The 19,982-nt window shown below is 42.7% G+C and overlaps 1 protein-coding gene across 4 annotated transcripts in view; it reads right to left on the reverse strand.

The window, feature by feature from the left end:
• 5PtaseI (inositol polyphosphate-5-phosphatase A) overlaps positions 1 to 19,982 on the reverse strand; it is a 45,919-nt gene that overhangs the window by 1,521 nt on the left and 24,416 nt on the right. For 2 of the 4 annotated variants that reach the window (XR_014704457.1, XR_014704459.1), the window contains 6 exons: positions 15,883 to 15,960; positions 6,354 to 6,427; positions 6,182 to 6,293; positions 4,653 to 4,730; positions 4,389 to 4,543; positions 4,064 to 4,174 (listed from right to left, as the gene is read on the reverse strand). Coding sequence is in view for 1 of the 4 variants with exons in the window: in XM_084591296.1 (XP_084447422.1) it covers positions 4,434 to 4,580; positions 4,653 to 4,730; positions 6,182 to 6,293; positions 6,354 to 6,427; positions 15,883 to 15,960 (489 nt within the window). In the remaining 3 variants the exon portion in view is untranslated. Of the gene's footprint in view, positions 1 to 4,063; positions 4,175 to 4,388; positions 4,581 to 4,652; positions 4,731 to 6,181; positions 6,294 to 6,353; positions 6,428 to 15,882; positions 15,961 to 19,982 lie in introns of those variants that run through there. The other 2 variants (XR_014704458.1, XM_084591296.1) reach the window with 2 other exon arrangements.

A 19,982-nucleotide genomic window follows, 5' to 3' on the forward strand; every position in this document is an offset into this window, starting at 1 on the left:
AATTCCAGAAGCACTGCAGCAGTATTCTCATATGCATAGGTGACACCTAAGAACAATGGAAGAAAGATCTAACCATGGCTGCAGTTCATTAATGGGGACTAATAAAAAACTTCACCAACAACAAATAGTTGCTAGTTACATAAGACAAGCCAATATGCACAAAAATTAGTTCGGCCAAAGCAACCAAGTGAACATAAAGGGTACTGTGCCATTATCGCAGAAATAGCAGTCCCATGTATAGGTCTCCAATTTTTTTTAGTAACGCCAAAGTCAACGACAAGGTCATTAAGCTTCCCATGAAGGACAGCAACATCAAAGCGAACGGGATTATGAGCCTCCATACAGAGTACTGGCCAGTTAGTATTGTCTGCTGGGCTGTTCTGCTCTCACAGCACGAACCTCCCTGCTAACTTGCTTGCAGTGCAAGCATGCCAAGGGTAGGCGTTTTCACTAGGGGTTAGTGAATATTCGAAATTTCAAATGCGAATCAAATTTATTTGTTCTTCGATCCAAAAAAACCTATCTATAGCTTTCTGAATATTCGAAAATTACCAAGTACACCGAAAATTTTTAAATATTCGAATGCTGCTGAATACTATTACCGTTTCGGATACAGTAACACAGTGTTAATTCGGCCCCCGTTATTTTAGGAAATTTTAACTTGGAGCTCAGTCCCGGTCGACGCCTATGTAGGCCTATGGCGCTGGACACTCAATTTGGACATGGGCTGGCTCATTCAGTTCAATTCAGATAAGCAATCGCATCCAGGTACAGCCCACATAGCAATTACTGAAATATACCTCCCCAAACCTCAACTGCATAAAACAATGGTGCCTGCGCACTTTGTGCAAGTTATATCAGGCAAGGCAACGATCGAATCTTCATTTCCTATATCAAGTGCAGTTTCACAGTTTCAGATTCTTTTCCATTAATTTCACGCCATCATGCGGCTGTGATATGGCACATGCATTGGCCAGTGCCGCTGTTTTGGACACTGCTTGGCATGTCACTTTATTTTGGTATGGCATTACGCCATTCTAATGCTTACACATATATCCCTTGCGTTCATCCATGAACTGCTTCCAGTGCACTAAAACTGCAGAATGCAGTTTCACCACGCTGGGGGCTTCACAGCAATGCATCACCACGTGACTGTGTGGTGAAGCATCCTAAAAACGTGATGGGGCTGTTTTGTGAAGAAGGCCTTCCTGACAGTGAGCGCAAAGCACTTAACGAAATCAGCAAAATATGGAGTCCTTACTTCAGTTTTACCTCAAATGAACATGCAAACAACCATTGTTATGGTGCTCATCAGATAAAATTACTCGGACGAAAAAGGTTCTCAGCAGCTTTCACAGACCCAACAATATTCAAGCTTTTGGATGATTCAGACATTTTTTTTCTGGTCCTTGGAAAGCCGAATTAACGGAAGTTTACTGTATTTTGCAGCAATATGACAGATGCACCCAGTTTCATGCAGTTGCATCCTGTACAATAAACCGATATACTGAATCCTGTATAAAAGTCATATCAGATTTCTCAATAGGCAATACACTTCTGTGCAATCCAAGTTTAATTTTGTTCACAAATACCTTGTGCAATTCCGAAATGACCAAGACAAGCAACCTTCGCCATTTTTTTTTTTTTTTTATCAACCAGACATTCAATATTCAATTTGATATACAAAGACATTTTTTCTTCATATTCGCATTCAATTTGTATTAAAAAATTTAATATTCCAACACCCCTAGCTTGGGCAATGAAGTTTGCACCCAAATTTTTTCAAAGTGAATCTTCAAAGTGAATTTGACAAGAATAAATCAGTCAGAGTTGTGGTTGCCTCTGAACGTGCAATTGCATTTTCAAAGCATTTGCGATAAGTGGGTGTTACGCAGTTTGTAAAATGGCTCTTCAGAACCACACAACAAAAGGATACGTGCTGTAAGAATGTAAAAATTGGTCATGGAGTTTCAGTTTAGTTTCGTTTATAGGGTTTAACGTCCCAAAGTGACTCAGGCCATGCCATAGTGGAGGGTTTCATACTTCGACCACCCGGGGCTCTTTTATATGCAGTGGCATCGCACAGTACATGGGTGCATTGCTTTTTACCTCGCTGACAAGCAACTGCTGAAGATGGGATCGAATCTGCGCCCTTGGGTTCAGCAGTCGAGCGCCTTAACCACTGACTGAGCGCACGGCGGCGACCATTGAACTTCAAAGGAGTATAGAAGCAGCTACGCAAGCCAATGTGAATAGAATCGTGTATGTGCTCCAGATTAAGGGGCATGTCTGTATGCACCTTGCGAATGCCACCGGAAAATAACTAAAGAAAAGGATAGACTCCTAGCTGCTGCCTGTGACATGCCTTGCATGACAGCTGCCAAGATAAGGATGCAGATACCAAAGGATGCACGGCCATTTACCTTAAAACTGTGATCATGAAGGAGCTTCTTGGTGTACACATAATGAATTTGATTGAAGAGGTGGAGGAGCGATGAATGACAAAGCGGTCGACACTCGCATAATATTACTGAAAACTAGAGGTCTGTACAGGTGGCCACATGAAGAATTGGCAATCAGTACGAACTTGTTCTCAGCAGTGCAACCCTTAATGTCAAGCCGTGCCCCAAGCATTGAGGATATCCAGAATTTTTGTGGCTTTGAAAACTTTTGTCGATGCTTGCACACCTGCTAAGTTTGAAAATAATGCAGAAATCATAACCCACTGTGACTTCAACATAACTTTCTGAAACTTTCTGCTCTTTAATGTGGCTGAACACTAGCAGGTGAGAGAAATTTGCCCACTTGCTGCTCTGGCAGAGCATCAGGTAACAGCAAAAATTTCACGTTTTCGCGTGGCAGAACTCCAAGGTCAACCTTCTGTAAAGCTGATGAACTATGCTAGTTGCTCCAGCTAAGTTTGCAGCAGAATGGGGGAGGTTCACTCACAGCAGCAAGGTAATATAACTTGACTTTTCTGAAGGATGTCCAATGCAAATGCTCTTAATGCACAAAGGTGCATGGAAGTAGGAGCACACATACACACAAAAATTGAATAAAATAAAATAAAATAAAAAAATAAGGCAGGCAGTGTGTTTTATCAGCCTGCTTTTGGTACTCTATCTGAACAGAACATGTGGAGCAAGAGCAATCAAACTCTTATTCACTGCAAATTGCATTTTATGACATCATACTAGACAAACAAATGCAAATACAAGTTTATGTTATTAAAAGCATGGCCCTCTTTTTTTTTTTTTTCCCGATTACAGACAGACTGCTAAGCACTGCAGGGATAGTTTTGCTGCTGTAAATTGGCACAGCAACACAGTCAGCAACCACACCAAATGTGATTACAGGGGCTAAAGAAAGCAGACCTAAAGCAGAATCTCTAACTTGGCTCCTTTTAAAATTACACAGTATAATACCATCAGTTGTCAAGCTAGGCCATCGCCTCTTTAGTAGAATGAAGATTTCCTTGGCTTCCATTCCTTCACTGTAAAACCTCATAATCCCAGTTCACAAACGTAACGCTTGTTCCCATAAGATATTTGTGGCTGCTATCATTGAAACTCAACAGCTGAGCATTTACTGTCATAAATACCAACTGCACGCAGGTGAAAAGGCTACTGACCATAAAAATTGTGCATGACACAATGAAACAGGGCAGCAATGTTTGCAACAAGTTCGCAAGTTTTTAGTGGCTTCACAGTGCCTTTTAGCAATAAACAGAAAAACAGCACTTTTATATACATTTTTTTCAATGTGACAAAAATTCGCCTCAATACCCCTAACTTTCTCTGTAAATCTTCATGTCTGCCAGTGCTGCAATAACAAAATAAAACTGTGGTGAAATGTGCAGGATAGCAAACAATGAAGACTACTCCTTGGTGAGCAGAGTATCAACAGAAACTTAACAAGGAACGTGGCTGCCTCCGCAAGATGTGTGGCATACACTCAGTGCAACAGAAGCAGCAGCCCATGGGCTTGGCTGTTGTGGCTAAATGCACAGCAGCTCAACCAGCCACTGCAGCAAAACATGAGGGAGTAGAAATGAGGAACTCACCAACAGAAAAGGGCATGTCAAACCTGTTCTGACTGGGTTGTTGACTAGAGGCCTCATGCACCTAGACACGATGAAAAACTCCCGACTACCACGCTTAAAGCAAACACAACGCTGAAAAAGGAAAGAAACAAAAAAGTAATCAGGCTCTCAGCATCTATGAGGCTAGCAGTGAATTCAAGACAGGCTCAAACAAACCAATATTAAGAAAAATGAAAGGAGGTAAATTTGGAAGGCCTCACAAAACGGGGAATTCCCCGTTTCAACATGCAGAAGCTGGCAGCCAGTGAGAGAAAAAAAAAAAAAAGAGGGGGGGACAGCCACTTACATCATGCACAACAGAACGGGGGAGCCATGCACAAGTGGGAAGCGGTCACAGGAGGCGGCAGCCAGCTGGGCAGCCCCTAAGCAACCTGGAGGACCGGTGCGGGCTGGCACTCTTGCGCGCCTCGCCTTTAGCAACAGAGCCAGGGGGACACGTACCTGCGGCAGGGACCATGCGGAACCACAGCACCACAGGCTGCAACACAAGAAAAGACAAGTCGCCACTGCAGTCGGCCAAGCTGCTCCTCCAGCGGCGGCCAGCACTTACCTTGTGGTCACCCATGCACACATTGGGCCCCATTATGTGGTACACCACGGTGGACGACTTGCTGCCTTCTTCATGGCCCTGCACCACAAGAAAAAAGCAAGCACACACTCTTCCCTACTCACAGAATTATTTGCACAGAGCACAGGCACTCTTTGTAAGGTCTCAATATAAAAAGAACACTCTTGACGCACCAGATTTTTAAACTAAAAATAGAGGAATTCGTGAATAGGTACATAAAAACAGGAGAAATTGTACAGCCTACAGCCACACGATAACCGATTAACATGCTACATATCTATGTTGCTTTCCAGAAGTGAGGTTTACATAGTAAACTGCAGTACGAGTTTCATGCAAAAAATTGGTGCGTTATGTACAGTCAAATCCACTTATAATAATACAGAATAGAACGATATATTGTATATAACAATGGCTTTCGTGGCACCGTAATCGCTTCCATGTTTTCTATGGAAAAATGAAATGCTTTTAACAATGCTGTCATAGCGCATGATCCGTTATAAAAATTAAATGTGGTCACTCAGAGCCAACCTCAAAAAAAGAACAACAACAACACAGAAGTGCTCTCAAGCACGCCAGCAAAACTCTGCTCACAATGCAAAAGCGCACACAAAAGGAGCTGGTGAATATCAATGGACTGTGCTGCAGTTGAAGTGAGAACACCATATGACTGCACACACAAACATCCTGTGTGCCGGTGATGCTTACATGACACCCCAGCACAGGAGCAAGGAAAAGATTAATACTTTCCAAAGCTTCCTCTGGCCTAGCAGACCATTATTCATGTTTATGAGGGTGTGCTTCATGTAGAAAATGCACTGGGGTGCTGGCGCTGATGCATGGCTGCATATGCCGCATGTGCCATACATAACTTTGTCACAAAGGTGCATCTGCATTGCGAGCACAGTCTTCGTGTTCCCTTCTGCCATCAACGTTACCTCAGTCCTGCAAGCTAATGCTTCTGGAAAGTGGGCTTCATTCAGAATACCAGTCATGCAAAGGTTTGCAAAGCTTCCATCAATTTAACGATGGTGGCTGCAGAATTCTTGCATGTGATGATGAAGTTGCGAAAAATAAAGATTTCATTCATGAGGTGGTAATTTCAGCCGCCCCCTATGCTGCTAGTGATGACAAGCAGGAAGAGACACAAACCAGGTGTTTCAAATGAGAGTCCCTCTAGAACTCCATTTTTTTAAAGGTACCCTACCCGAGTATGTGCAGTAGTTTGGCAACCTGCAGATAGAAGTGAATGAAATACAGCGTGAAGCAGTCAGAGCTGGCTGATATGAATTCTTCCCTGCAAAGAAATCTACATTGTGAGCTGCTTTCCCGTCAATAAATGCACTTAAGTTTGTCACTTCTTTCCTTTTTTTTTTTTTACATAACCTGGCTATAGCAATTATTTCTTATTATAACAATAATGTTTGCACTTCAATATTGTTATAAGTGGGTTTGACTGTATAATTAAAGCAGCACGCAGTGCAAGCCAATGAAGGAGCCGAGTTGTTCCTTACAGTGTACACTAGAGCCTTGGCCGATTTGCTGAGCAAAATGCGGTCACACCAGGCAGGGCAACGCGTACGCATGTAGCTGCGGGGCCCCGAAGACTCCTCTTTGAATGGATAGCTGCATATAACAGACAAACAGGTGGTATGTCCGTGATCCAATGCTACATGTATGACTCACCTCGGCGGGAACGAAATGTCGAATTCAAAAAGGCGGTCCTTAAACAGGCTCGGTTCTTTGTCATGCTCTTGGAGCTGTGAAAAAAAGAAAGAGAAACTCAGGGCAGGTACATGCTACTGTATAGGTTTTCAACCTACCAAACATGCAAAAATGCATGTATACGTATTAGGTTTCCCAGCCAAATGCAATCAAGCTTTTAAAAACCACGATGTGTTTTATCCCAGTGAAACCGATTGAGGGCTGAAGAGATCCACCTGGTTTTGTCTGCAATATTTCTTCTTGTTCACTGAAGTTACATTTAGCAAGGACTAATTAGATAACTTCTTATTCACTGGCCTGAGGGACCAAACGTCAATATTAAAGTTGTAAGATACAATTTATGTGGCTCTATTTGTTGGCCTTCAAAGACACCTGTCATGTGACCAGCTGCTCGCTCATGTCTCTTTCCCAGCACAAAAAGCTTCATCAGGGAGAGCGTTCCAGAGAATAGAGGACAATGATCTCCGAGACGCGTTTCGGGATGCAAAAGTGACACTGCTGTCACGTGGAAGCTTTTATTTTACAAATCATTGCTTAAAGCCTGTAAAAAAAGTACTTTGTGTAAACGGTAGCTTGCTGCAAACATATCATTCCAGCTGTTTTTCAAAACAATCTACAATTCTTATATTGACACTTTGCTCCTCAAGCCAATAAGTAAAAGTGAGCTAATTATCTTTACTATTTAACAAAGTTTGGCGAATAAAAAATACTGCTGACTGAGCCACATGACTCTCATTAGTACTTAGCTGGTTTCACTAGGCTACAACACACAATTGTTTTCTTTAAAACTTGGGCTACATTTAGCAAAGGCACTTGGTCGATTAGGCAGATTTCTAGGTAAGGATAAACTCAGTTTGTTATGCCATGAATTAATTAATAAATTATTACTTAAAATTAGTTTTTGAAAATTTCACTCACGCTAACTAAAAACCAAGACAAACCAACAGTAAATACTGATAACCGCAGGGATTTTTAAAATGATTTGAATGCGATAGAACCTCGATGTGTTCTCAATTCGCACAATTTTCCGTTTCACAATCTGAAAATCTTGCGCATTAAGTCATCAATGCAGCAGCATGTACCTCTTTCAAGGATGAAGCAGAGATGAACCAACTAGCCGACAAGTTCTACTGAAATACCTCTTTTGAGCGGGGTGTCAACACTGCATAGTAATTTTCCCTCTATTTGACTCAGATTTTGTTTTTGTTCTACAAGTGTCTTCACGCAAAACCTGCATACAACAAGAAAGAGAGAGAGAGAGAACTTCTATTGTCCAAAAGAGTGACTATCCCACTCTTCAGGGGTTAGATCACGAAGGTGGGACAGTCGCCTTAGTTGCAGGCCAGTAGTTCTTGGACCCGGGCGGCACCTCCGGCCAGTCGAACAATTTCTCTTTGGGCTTTTGGATCTGAGCTTCGCAGAAAGGTCTCCCAGGTGTCCTTAGTAATATTTTTAGCCCTACCTAGTGCCATCGCACATTCCCATATTACATGATCTAGTGATCCCCTTTCTTTACATAACAAAAATAGGTCTGATCGTATTTCTGGCCATATATGGGTATGCATTTGTTTGTAGCTTTCTCCATGCTATTGCTTCTCTTTGCCTAATGTGGGGTCTGGTAGTGGTAGGACCCTCCTGCTCAGTCTGTAGTGCGCTGTTATTTCACTATAGTTAATCAGGTCCTATTGTTTGCCTTGCTCCGGTGGCACTCCTCCAGCCCGGCGTGTGAGATCTCGGGCTAGTTTGTGTGGCGCCTCACTTCCGGGCACACCTGCGTGGGCTGACGTCCAAACAAGGGTGACGTCTCTGTCTATTGGCTTTTGATCGAGGATTCTACCCGCGGTCGTTGCTATGACTCCTGTGGTGTAGCTCCTGATTGCGCTTTTGCTGTCACTATGTATTTTGCCTCGGTCTGAGCAAGAGCCAGCGCTGGATGTAACGAAAAATCATGGACTTTTATAATTTCTTTACAACCAGGTTCAACTGTGCTTTGGTATGTTGGCTGCACAGAATACAATAAAATAAACTTGATTATGTTGGTGTCAAAGATCATGGCAAAGTGGATGGTCATAGTGTGCTTCCCTCCCTACTTGTGGGGCACAGAAGTATAGAATGTTAGCAGTAAAATAAATAAAATAGCTAACATCGCATGCTGCCACAGGTACAGTCTTCCAATGACAATGCAAATTCCAATTTACAGTGCTTTCCTTCTGATATTTATTGTGTACTGTCTTCCGAGTCTGAGGTAGGCCAGCTAAACTGAATAAATTCAGAATATTTGTAGCACAAAAACACACTGTGCAAATAATTGCCAACATGCTGTACGTGGCATTGTACACACTGATGCATACTACGATTTGCCATAGTCAAATCAACAACTTCATACACTATGAGACATTTAAGAGTGTATAGACCTTATGCAAATGTGCTGCCATCCACCAGAGAAAAACCGAAACGAGAAAGTGGCACCATGTTGGGGTTTGCGGTCACGATATAGCCTAGTGCGGAACATATGCACAGCTTTCTCAGTTTGGCGAATTTTTATTTTAAGGTTAGAGAAATAGTGACCGAGAAGTGATCGGTAGACCTTTTTGCATTACCCACGTTTTCGAGCGACTTTGCAAATAGCTATTGTGTGTCGAAAATGCAGTCGAAGAGGCACCGCGGCAGCAAAGAAATTCATAAAGGTGTCGCACGTTGAAGACGAGGAAATACACAGGCCAAAGTATACAATCATATCGTTCATACGATTCATGCGAGCTATCCGCGCCTGCACTGCATGGACAATGCATGTCACGAACAGACACTCGATTAAGAGTACACCTTGGTGAAAATTGCTGATTGCTAGTGTGTTTGAGGTTGTCCAAAGACATTGTGCTACTGAGCCAAAGGTTGCAGTCTCAATCCCGGCCACAGTGGCCATTCTTCAGATGAAAATGAAAAACTAAAACACCTGTGTGTTGAGATTTCGGTGCACGTTAAAGATCGCCAGGTGCTCAGCATTATTCTGTAGCCCTTCACTACTGTACACTTCATAGCCCTGCTGTAGCTTAAATGTGCTAAAAAATGGCCTTGTAGTTTGCATTGCTGCTTGCATTTCGCTGCCACGATAGCAGGTGCTCGGTAGAATGACGGACTAACTATGACTACCGATGCTGCACTGTGGGTGCACACCACAGCCTAGACAATTCTACTGTGAAGATTCGATCGTCGCAAAATATGTCAACATGAAATGGCCAACCACAAGCATAAATGACCGATCTACGCGGCCTACCACATGTGCTACTTACTGACACCGGGGCTAGCTGAAGGTCCGCTGCGGATCCATTCGCTTGTGACACTTCGCAAATGGAAGAATGCATAAGGCTTGCATAAAAGCGAACCGAAAGTTAAGGACAAAAACGGGCATATGGAGCCTCAAGCGCAAAACTAATCCCATGTGAGAAATTCCTAATTGACTGACGCAGTGCGCCATAACTGCTAGCAGACAGGAGTGCTCCTTGGAACATTACAAGATAAGCAAATAGCTCACATTTGGGCCTTTCTCTAAGTTCTTACTTCTGCGATTTAATTACAAGCTATCGAAAAGAACTCAACATCTGCAAGCGGCTTCCTACTGGCCTTGTACCATGATTCCAGAGAGAAAAGGCTACTGGGGCACCTAGGTCTGTTTATGTGCTGCTAATGCGTAAAATTAAGTTTGACTGTTTTGCTTCTGTTGAGTGTTTCTTTAGCCAAGTTATACTGCTGTCACACGGGCACGGCTGAACTCCTTTTAACTCCCTTCAACCAAGGTAGTCCTTATCTCAATGGAGATACGCACCGTGTCACACGGCAGTCCTTTAGGAAAGGAAGTTTAAGGAAGTTCCTAGCGTAAGGAGTTCCAATCATCTCCCTCGAGCAGGTAAAGGGAGTACTCTGGTTCCCCGTGAGCTTTAGTGCAGGTTTTAAAAGAAGCACTTAAGCATTAATTTTGCGTTTTTAACTAATTTTGATACTGTAGCACAACGTAGAGCATGGAAAAAAGGAAATGCGCTAATATCTAAGCATACACGCAAGAATTTTGCAAGCACATTGTGGCCAGCAGAAAGGACAAACCCACTATGCTAGTAAACGTACCAGCGCATTCCTTTCATATGAATGAAGGTACATTTATATTTTAAATTCAATTCAAACTGTTGAAAAGAAAGCAGATAAAAATTAATTTACGTGTTTCTAACTTGATTATTTTATATGCATGCACAAAACGAACAGCGCCTAATGGGACCCTGACGGCGTCTTTGAGTAGCTCGTTCTTAGCCGTGTGACACGGCGACAACTCCTTTGGGGCTGAACCAACTCCATGCGTGGTCCTTTATAGAAAAGTTCGAGGGAGTTGGGACTTGCCCGTGTGACAGAAGTATTAGACAGGCGCCAGCTCAGTTAACCCTCGGTTTTATCAGCTTCACATGATTTTTGCATGGTTAAGCGTTTGATTTTGGATTCTACTCGTCGCGACCTTCTCAACAATATATAACTTCACATTGTAGTCTAAAGTGAATCACATTTATTGTTAATCACATTTACTAATTAACAGTTAATAAAGGCCTACAATTAGTTTAGTGCAGTCATAGTAAAGTTCAATTTTTGATCACAAATAGCTAAATATGGTATTTAATAAGACCTGCAATATGTCCAGAGCCATTACACTTTACACAAGCTATCCAACGATATACGACTTGATGCTGTAGTTTGAGGTTTAATTTAGTCATAATCAGTTAATTAACAATCAATTATCATAGAGAATTAGTGCAATTATGGTAGACATAAGCTATGCAACGATATATTACGTAATAATGTAGCGCAAAGTTCAACTTAACCCCAATTAATTAATCACTGGCAGTTAAATGAGACCTAAAATACTCTATATAAGCTATACAGCCACTGCGGACACATTCTGTACACGCATTTTGTGGGGAACGATCTCCCATCGTCCCCTTTAAAGTCTGCTTTCCCTCGCGGTAGTTACTCTAGCTATCGCAGAATGGCGCCAACATTGGTGGTTAACATTATAACTATCGAGAGATGGCGCCAGCGTTGCGACAGCACAAGTGCCACCCCTGAGCTTGTCAGCACGCACGCGGACAAAGCCTACTCCTTTCTCTTCGGCATCGGGACCTGGACGTGAGCGGACGTCTCCTCGCGGCACTACGCACCTCGCCGGACTTATCCCGCTTGCCCGTATTGTCCGGCCTCGGAGTTTATTCCCTGCCCTAGCGTGGGCGAACATTCGCCTGTAGCCCTGCTGGTGAGTCAGACGACCTGTATTCATTAGTGTGCTTTATTGCTAGCTGGCGTTGTTGTTATTGCAGCAACAAATGCCTGTTTGTTGTCAGCACGTGTTGTTCCTTTGTTCCCAAGAGCACGGCCCGCAGTGGTCAGCGTGGGCTAGGTAGCACTCGCGAACACTGGGTGGGTCGGCGGTTGGGACTGTCAGCCGCGACTAAGAGGGGAAAACGTATTTATCCCCCCTAGTACAACCCCACAATTTGTACATGGCACGCATGAGCCAAATAATGCTCCGCATTAATAAAAACTGTACAAAGCTGGCACCCTCACTTTGTTTCCCTGGCTATCCTTAGCTCCTTGTTGTGTACATCAAGGTACAGAACAATATTTCAGCACCTTAGCCGATGATTAATGGCAACTTGCGCATTGCTAATCCAGTATTACATATACACTGTGGTGTACGAAATCCCCCAACATAGCAGAAACACGCGTGGTCGGCATAAGAGGGTGCCAGTTATTGCATAAGGTCTATAAAACTGATTTTTAGGTAAAAATGACTCCAATGCTTAAGATGTTCCATTTAATCCAATAGATGCCTGTATATCAAATGCAAACCATTTCTGGTCCTTTCCACTATGCCTCACCATTTATCATACCCAATCATCGTGTTGGAACTTTCCGAAATTGAGCACATGGCATGGCCATAAAAAAATGTCACAATAATTTGCTGTGATGCCTTATCTCTTTGATGTAATGATTTTCTTGAGACTTGACGTCTTCTGTTTCGCACTCTAATGTTTTTGTAGCAATTTTGGCGCATCATTTTTTTTTTCTGCGAAGTTCAATGCATGCATGATTTGTAATATACACTTTATATATGCTCCATGTAATTATTGTGCTCTGATAAATTGCTTTTTGTGTACAAATTCCTTGCACTATCCCACAAATGCTCAAGCCGGTCGCCCTGTGAAGAATGGGCCAAAGGAGTTTTTCAAGCTGCAACTAGCAGCTGTGCCAGCCTTTTCCTGTTTGTCCCTTGTTCCACATTTGTAATATTGAGCAAGATAAATAAATCACTTTGATTAATTTCATTTGTGAAGTAACCGAAGCCCACAATTAGAGACCTATGGATAAAGGGAGCTTTAAAAATAGTGATGGTGTGCATGCTAGTCGGTTGCTGAAATGGCTCCGATGCCCACCCTGTCTCTTTGTGCTTATTTTTGACTTGAAACTGATGTGATGTAACCATATGGCATAAAGTTTCCTTGCTATTTCATCGCAAACACGTCTCTAATTTCCTCGTCCCTTCTCTGCCCCAACTACACTTCTGGAGTTCCAGCAAAGCAAGCGGACTGAACCCCAGCTGCAGCAAATAAGCGAGGCAAGTAGCGCAGACGTGCTCTCCTTGGCGCACACCAAACTCCTGTGTTCTGGCAACAGTGACATCCCTTTTGTACTCCACCGCCTGTGTAAATGGGGAAGCGTGGGAAGGGGTTCTGCCGGCCGGTGCTGTGGTCACACCCCCTCCTCAAGGCTTTGCTGTAATATGCCTGCTACAACACATCATTACCCTCAGCACTACATTACAACAGTTTATTGCACTAGTCAGCGCTTGTTTAAATGCTACACAATGTTGGCCTTTCTGGTGCATAAACGGCTTAGGCAATCGTGTGCCAAAGATGGGGTTAAAAACAGTTCTCGTTCTGATAAAGCACTGAAGGGTGAAAATAAAGCAAAATATATTTAAAACATTTCTTCTCCATAAAACTTGACAGCACATGAGTTCTTTCTCATGTTATTTCTTTTTTTTTTTTTTCTCTTGAAAGTCAGCTAAGACGAAAGAGAGGTGATGAATATGAAACAATGTCAGAGCTCTTTTTCTTAATTTTTATGCATAAAGAAGCTTGGTGTAAGCTGTTTCTAGGTTTTGCATAAGGGTTTATCTGGTTTCATCAGTATGAAGCTGCTCATAAAGTGCATTTGCGTGCCAAAGAAAAGGCACTAGTACTACAAAGTATTCTTGTTAAGAACACTGCTTGGATGCTCATGAAAGAGGTTTCAAAAAGTGGAGCCTATAGTATAATTCCTCAATGACAGCATAACAGATAGCAACAAGTTTTTAAGTTGATGTTGCCATGTGTGCGCACCATGACATTTTCAAGATTTGGTTTCATATCAGAAGCGGTATTAGTTCCCAACAAACGTGTTGCACAATGGTTACAAACAACAGAAGTGCCACAGCCATAATAAACAGACCCAAGCTACCTTCCTGAATAAACTGTCACAAAATTCTTCATATGCATGTTTCTTTACACTAGCAAGTGAAATAAAGAATTTGATTGGATTGTGGTGCTATAACCCTTTATAAGGCACAAGCTGTCTGCATGTCTCACGTGAATAAGAAAGGTACACATGAATATATCACTTCACGCCATTTCAACCTCTGGTTTTGCAGAAAAATGGCCACTGTTACACAGCAAACTTAACTGCCGCTGAACGATTCTATCACCTCATAGAGAGGCGTTGTGATGCCACCTCCACCCTAAATAATTTTGCAGGCATGCAAGCAATCAGTCCAAAAGCTTAACCTAAGAAATCGTTAAAAACAAAATTATTTGTCCCACTTATGTTAATCATGCTTGAATGAATTACACTGTTTTAGAGAAGCTGTATGTAATTTATGAACTTTTCAGGAATCTAGAAGTGGTTGTTTTTGAACCATCAGCAAGCATGGTATTGCACTTGCTACAGCACTGCAAAGCCAGGAGATTCTTCATTATCAAAAAATAAGCTGTATAATTTAAAGTTCCATGGTCTTTCAGAGATTACATTGCTCAGATTTCATTCCAGCAAATTACTAAAAACACTCCACATCCGAAAGTTCACACTGGTACAGCTTCAAATCTTTTGAGATCTCTACAGAGTTCAGAGCTGCTCCATTGACTAGTTAGACTAGCATGCGAGTTTTACAACCAGTACTGGCAGAACAAACAGTCGGCTTTTTGTGTGTGTGTGCCGTGCATCCGGCTGAGTGGAAACAGACAAAAGGCATCCCCAAAACGAGGGCAGCGGAGCTATGATGGGGATCAGAAGAGCGGCACCTGGAAGGCAGCAAAAAGTGAGGTGAAACGACAGCTCCTACACAGAGTGCACCGCTTAGGAAAGGGATAATCCTAGCTGGCACCAATCTGTGCTTTGGAGGCATGGCGGACTCCTGCAATGGCCACCGGTTTCAAAAAACCAACAGAGACTCTTCTGCCTTCGGAAAAGACTTTAGAAGGAGACAGAAGGAAGAGGATCAGCTAAGGACCTTGCAAGGAGACCTCCAGGAAGACAGCAGCAGTGAGCAATCTGATGGACCCAAGAGACGACGGAGACAGTGCCAAGATGAGAAGCCGCACTCTGAATGAGATGAAGTGTCCACAATTGTGGAACTGAATTCCTTGTAAGCTGAAATTGCCAAGTGTGGTCAGGCTTCATCAAGGAAGGCTAGAGGGCCTTTGACTATGGCCTTCGAGTCGAATGGTTCGACAGTTTTCGAAATGCCCATGTGAGTGGTATAAAAGACCTCAGACATGGTACCTGTCTTTTCGACGTATATGAGAACTTGCAATATAGAATTGCTTCAACGAGTATTATGAGGCATTTTACTTATAACATAATTAACAATATTTTGAATTTTTTCTCATAAGAATGAGCAACTGGAGCAGTAAGCCCACACTTGTAAAAGCACGCAAAATTAATGCAATGGCATTAAAGGCCCTGTTCATCGAAAATTTGGCGTCGGCGGTGGATTTTCGCACGATGCTCATGATTTGTCACTCACAAAGCAAACGCTGGCGTTATAGTTGTAAGCGAAAAGTTTTGAGCATGGCGCTGGCAGGCAGTAGATGGCAGCCGACATGGCCACGCACTGACTGGACCTAGGGTTGCCCAACATCACGTCTGGCAGAAACTGCTAACTCGGGCCTTTCTTATCGTATGGGATTACCCCTAGGCCACGCAGGCACGTTCACATGGCTTGGTTAAAGAGGGGCTTTAATATAGGATGGTAGCCTATGCTATCGCACCTTTAAATGCGGAGCTTAAGTGCCCCCTATAGTTTTTTCCCTCTCGTGTGTACATGTCAGGCAATATTTTTTCCCCTCCGAAAGATAAAGCAAAAACATTACATGTCTAACTGCTTTTCACTTTTTTTCTCTTAAAAGAAAATAGTACTTGCCCATTTGCCATCATTCCAATAGAAAGCCTCTTCATGGTCTTGAAGAGCAAATACTTTCCTTTCAACAGTGAGCACCACCTGTAAAGCATCATTGAGTTTACTGGAATTTTGCATGACAGGTGGCTTTACCCTAACATGCCCTTTTAATGCCAGAGTCCAACAGATAGGACGAACAAAGGCATGTTCAATCAGTCCGAATAATCACAAAAATCCAAAAGCACAAATCGATTACATGTTGGAACAAGCTAACTCACGTTCACTTTAACCTTTCAACAATTAGTCCCCTAGCAGCATGCACCAATTGGCTGAAGCAAGGAAAGTTGTTGCAGAAATCCATGAAGTAGCCTCAAGGGGGAGACATGTATTTCTGGAGAGCCACTTGAACAACAACCTTATAACTCTAGAAAAGTAGACATGGGTCAATTGGCACAACCAACATCATCTTTAACTGGCGCACGCGACAACCTGTTTTTGTGTTCCTGCACCTTAGGATGGTGCAAATTAATGGAAAGGTCGAGATTTAGGCATGGGCTTGGTCAGCATGTACTTAGTCTCAGCTCTTTTATGAGTTTGCTATGTTGTAAGGCAAAGCACAGAAAAGGCGACTGTAATACAAGCTAGTTAAAGATTTGGCTGGCTGTACACGGTTGAACTTGAACATCAGCTGGGAAAAAATATAATAATAACATAAAAGATAGAAAAAGTAATAGCATGCAGACATCTAAGGAGAAAGATTATGCATAGGATAAAGATTGTGATTGAACTTACAGCCATGGTTTAATTTTTAAAAAAACCACCCAGCAAACAATACACAAGCAATGTAGTGAACCCAGTGCAACATCAAGCATGTGATTAACAAGAAAAACTACACCAATCCTATTATAACTAAGCAATCATCATAAAAAAAAAGCAACCTCCTTTTCAGAAAGGTAAAGTGAAGGCATACTAACACATCAAGAGACGAGCTAGTTGGTGCAGTAAAACCCCGCGTTAGTAAACTAGGATACAGTAAAAATTCGGATATATAGTAAAGGAAAACTGAAGTCCCAGTTCGATTTCCATAGACAGTATATATTTTTTTCCTTTACAGTTGACATTTTTCATAAATACGTGTTATAGTAAACTAAGTCTGGCCGCAGGGATGTACCCCTGCGGACAAAAGTAAACAGAGCAAGCTTCTTCCTTTATTTTTTACGCGCTGCATAATTCAAATTTGCAGTCGTGGTATGTGCGATCCGGTACTAGACGCCAGTGCCTTTTCCCTAGGACAAATATTGTTTTCTTATCTTCAGTGTAGAAGGTGTGATTTTAATTTGAACTTATGTCCGCATCTATACTTCTCACGAAACGAAATTGTCGCACATGCATTACCCAAGATCATGTGGCAAATTTTTTTGTATTAAAAATATTTTTTTTTGGATGGCTTTACCACAAGCCCCAACAATGCCGAAGAGAAGCTAACTTTATGTAAAGCCGTGAGGAAAAGCATGCAGCACGTAGGAAAAAAAGTAAAGTTGGCTATGAACGTGGAAAGAAGGCGGCATGGTCAACTCCGAAAGTAAAGGAGAGTAAAAGTAGAATGAGAAGTAGTGAAGGGGAGAAACATTCACAGCACTCTGCAGCGCGAAGCACAAGCCAGCGGCGACAAGGAATGAAGGTGCGGTAATGCAGTTTTGCCACACTTCATTCTCGTGCATTTCTCGTCGACTGCCTCTTAAATGACAGAAAGAGCAAGGAAAATAACGCTGTGTTCATGCAAGGCTGTAGTTTTCACATGAAAAAATATTCAGCTGTATTTGTAGCCCCATTGCATTCATGCTAAAGAGGTATTTTCCCAATTCTTAAACAAAAAAAAAAAATCTAATAACTGAAAAAAAAAAAATAAAAATTGCACAGAGAGATCTTGAGAGACGGATGGCAGGTACTTTAGAGTGTTTCTTTTATAAACCAGCAAAAGGCATTTAGTAAGGTAGCCATTTAATTACCAGACAGCCTCTTCAGGGCCATGTTGTCACCAACAACTGATTAGGATTTTTGTTGGTCCAAGTGACTTTATTACAAAAAGGTTCTTTTTAAGACATTTCTGTGAAAACGGCGCGAGACAGAGCAGACAAGAAAGGAGACGGGATAAGCGCTCACAACCAACTTAACGAATTTATTCAAAAAACGCACATACATATACAGAATGATCCTGCATCCAGATGCACATGTACGTAGATAAAGCCCAACAATGAAAGCCATTCAGAACCGCCAAGATATGAAATTTCACACTGATCGATAAAAACAGATGAGGTGCTCACGCATGTGTTGCGGGTCTTATGGATGAGATATGCTTCCTTCAATTCTCTTGTCAATTTATCTTTGTGTTTGTATAGAACCAAAGCTTCGTTAAACATGGGGGTGAACGGGGGCTTGTGGCAACATTTTTTATAGTGCAGTGCCAAGTTTGAGGATGGATGTTCACCCAAAGAATTGTTATGTTCTTGTAGATGCATGTTTCGCACATGTGAAAAGAACACTGTAAATGACACTTTCTGCACACAGAAGGAAAAGAACCTCATGCTTAGCCTGGCATCCCCTGCTGCTTACAGTTGGTGGGTCTTGATCTCTCAACTTTCTGTTGACCTTGGCACAAATGCTATCTAGCTTGATAGGCGAGGAGAACACAACTTCCATACCTTACCTGTGTCCTACGTGTTTTAGATGATGTAACACTCCATGAAGGTATGGCACCAATGCAATCTTCTTTTTATGTTTTTGGGTAGGCCCCGGCCTTTTGCTGTTTGCATGACTAATTTTTTTAGGATCTCGTTACACGCTAGTAGGATGACATTGTTTGGACATACCCAATGGTGTGTTCGCAGGACTTGAACATCGCCGAACCAATACATGAAACGGTTATACCACACTTCACGAGCTTCGAATACCTAGGGTTAAATTCAACGAAGACTTAATTGACCACGGTAAAAAGGCCCAGCACACATTGTATTGGCTCAAGACGAGCCTTAGATCTAAAAATTTCAACGTGCTCTCAGACGGGGCTTCAAAGATGCATTTAAGGCTTTTTCCACAATCACGAAATATCTTCAAAATGTCTTCCGACAAGCTTGGTGGGGTCATGTACTTCTACAAAATCCAGACATTTGTCCACATAAAGAAACATTCATTTTGCAAGAGCCCCTGCGGTATTATCAATGACCTTGTCGATATAGCACAAGTAAATACAGTCGAACCCAGTTATATCGAACCCGAATATATCGAATTTTGGTTATACCGAACTCACAGAATATCCCCTTGAAAATCCCATGTTAAAGTATAGGAAAGCCGCGTCATATATCGAACTTAATTTCACCAGTCGTTCGATATATCGACCTCTGCACCACGCACTGGAAAGTGTGCCTTCCCCAAAGACGATCGCATCACCCTTGGCCATTTGCCGCGTAATGTTTTCAAGCCACGCGCGGAAGGAATGAGGGGACAGTTCGGCGACGGCTGGTCTGGTCTGGGCAGCGCCGCGCCCATTCCCCGAAGGCGCGCGCATCTGCAGTTATCGTTTCCCCCGCGCCAACACATGACGTTTGCAAGCCATGTGCGTGGGTGTGCCCTCCTTTTGCCGAGCTATATCTCTCCTTCAGCACGTGCTACGCATGCGCCAAGCCAGCTCAGCCCGTATTCAGACAGGCGTCGGACGCTCTCTCCAGCGTGTGTTGCGAACTCTCTATGGCACCTGCGGACGTTAAAAAGTGGCAGCTCTCTTTGTTTTTCTTTTTGCGAGTCATCCTTTCTTATCGTTGTGCTGTTCAAACGTTAAGAATCGGCGTTTTTTTTTTTTTTTTTTTCGGGAGTCGTTTATTCTTGCATGTATGAATCAACGAAAGCACGCGGTCAGCTGCTGCGATCATTACGCCCGCCCCAAGTGCGGCGTGATAAATCGAACCAGGCTTGTGCAATCAAGCCATCAGGGGCACTCTGCCAAGTTCGCTCCCCGCCACCACAGGAGCTATCAAAAGATAAACGCGCCCCGACATTATCGCTGCACAGAAATGAGTTGTGGATGAGACGACCGAAACGGAGTGACGCGCGCCATGGACATGCAAGCG

This window comes from Amblyomma maculatum, chromosome 1 (assembly GCF_055883805.1).
Source record: "Amblyomma maculatum isolate TAMU_Amacu chromosome 1, ASM5588380v1, whole genome shotgun sequence".
Taxonomy (NCBI): Eukaryota; Metazoa; Arthropoda; class Arachnida; order Ixodida; family Ixodidae; genus Amblyomma; species Amblyomma maculatum.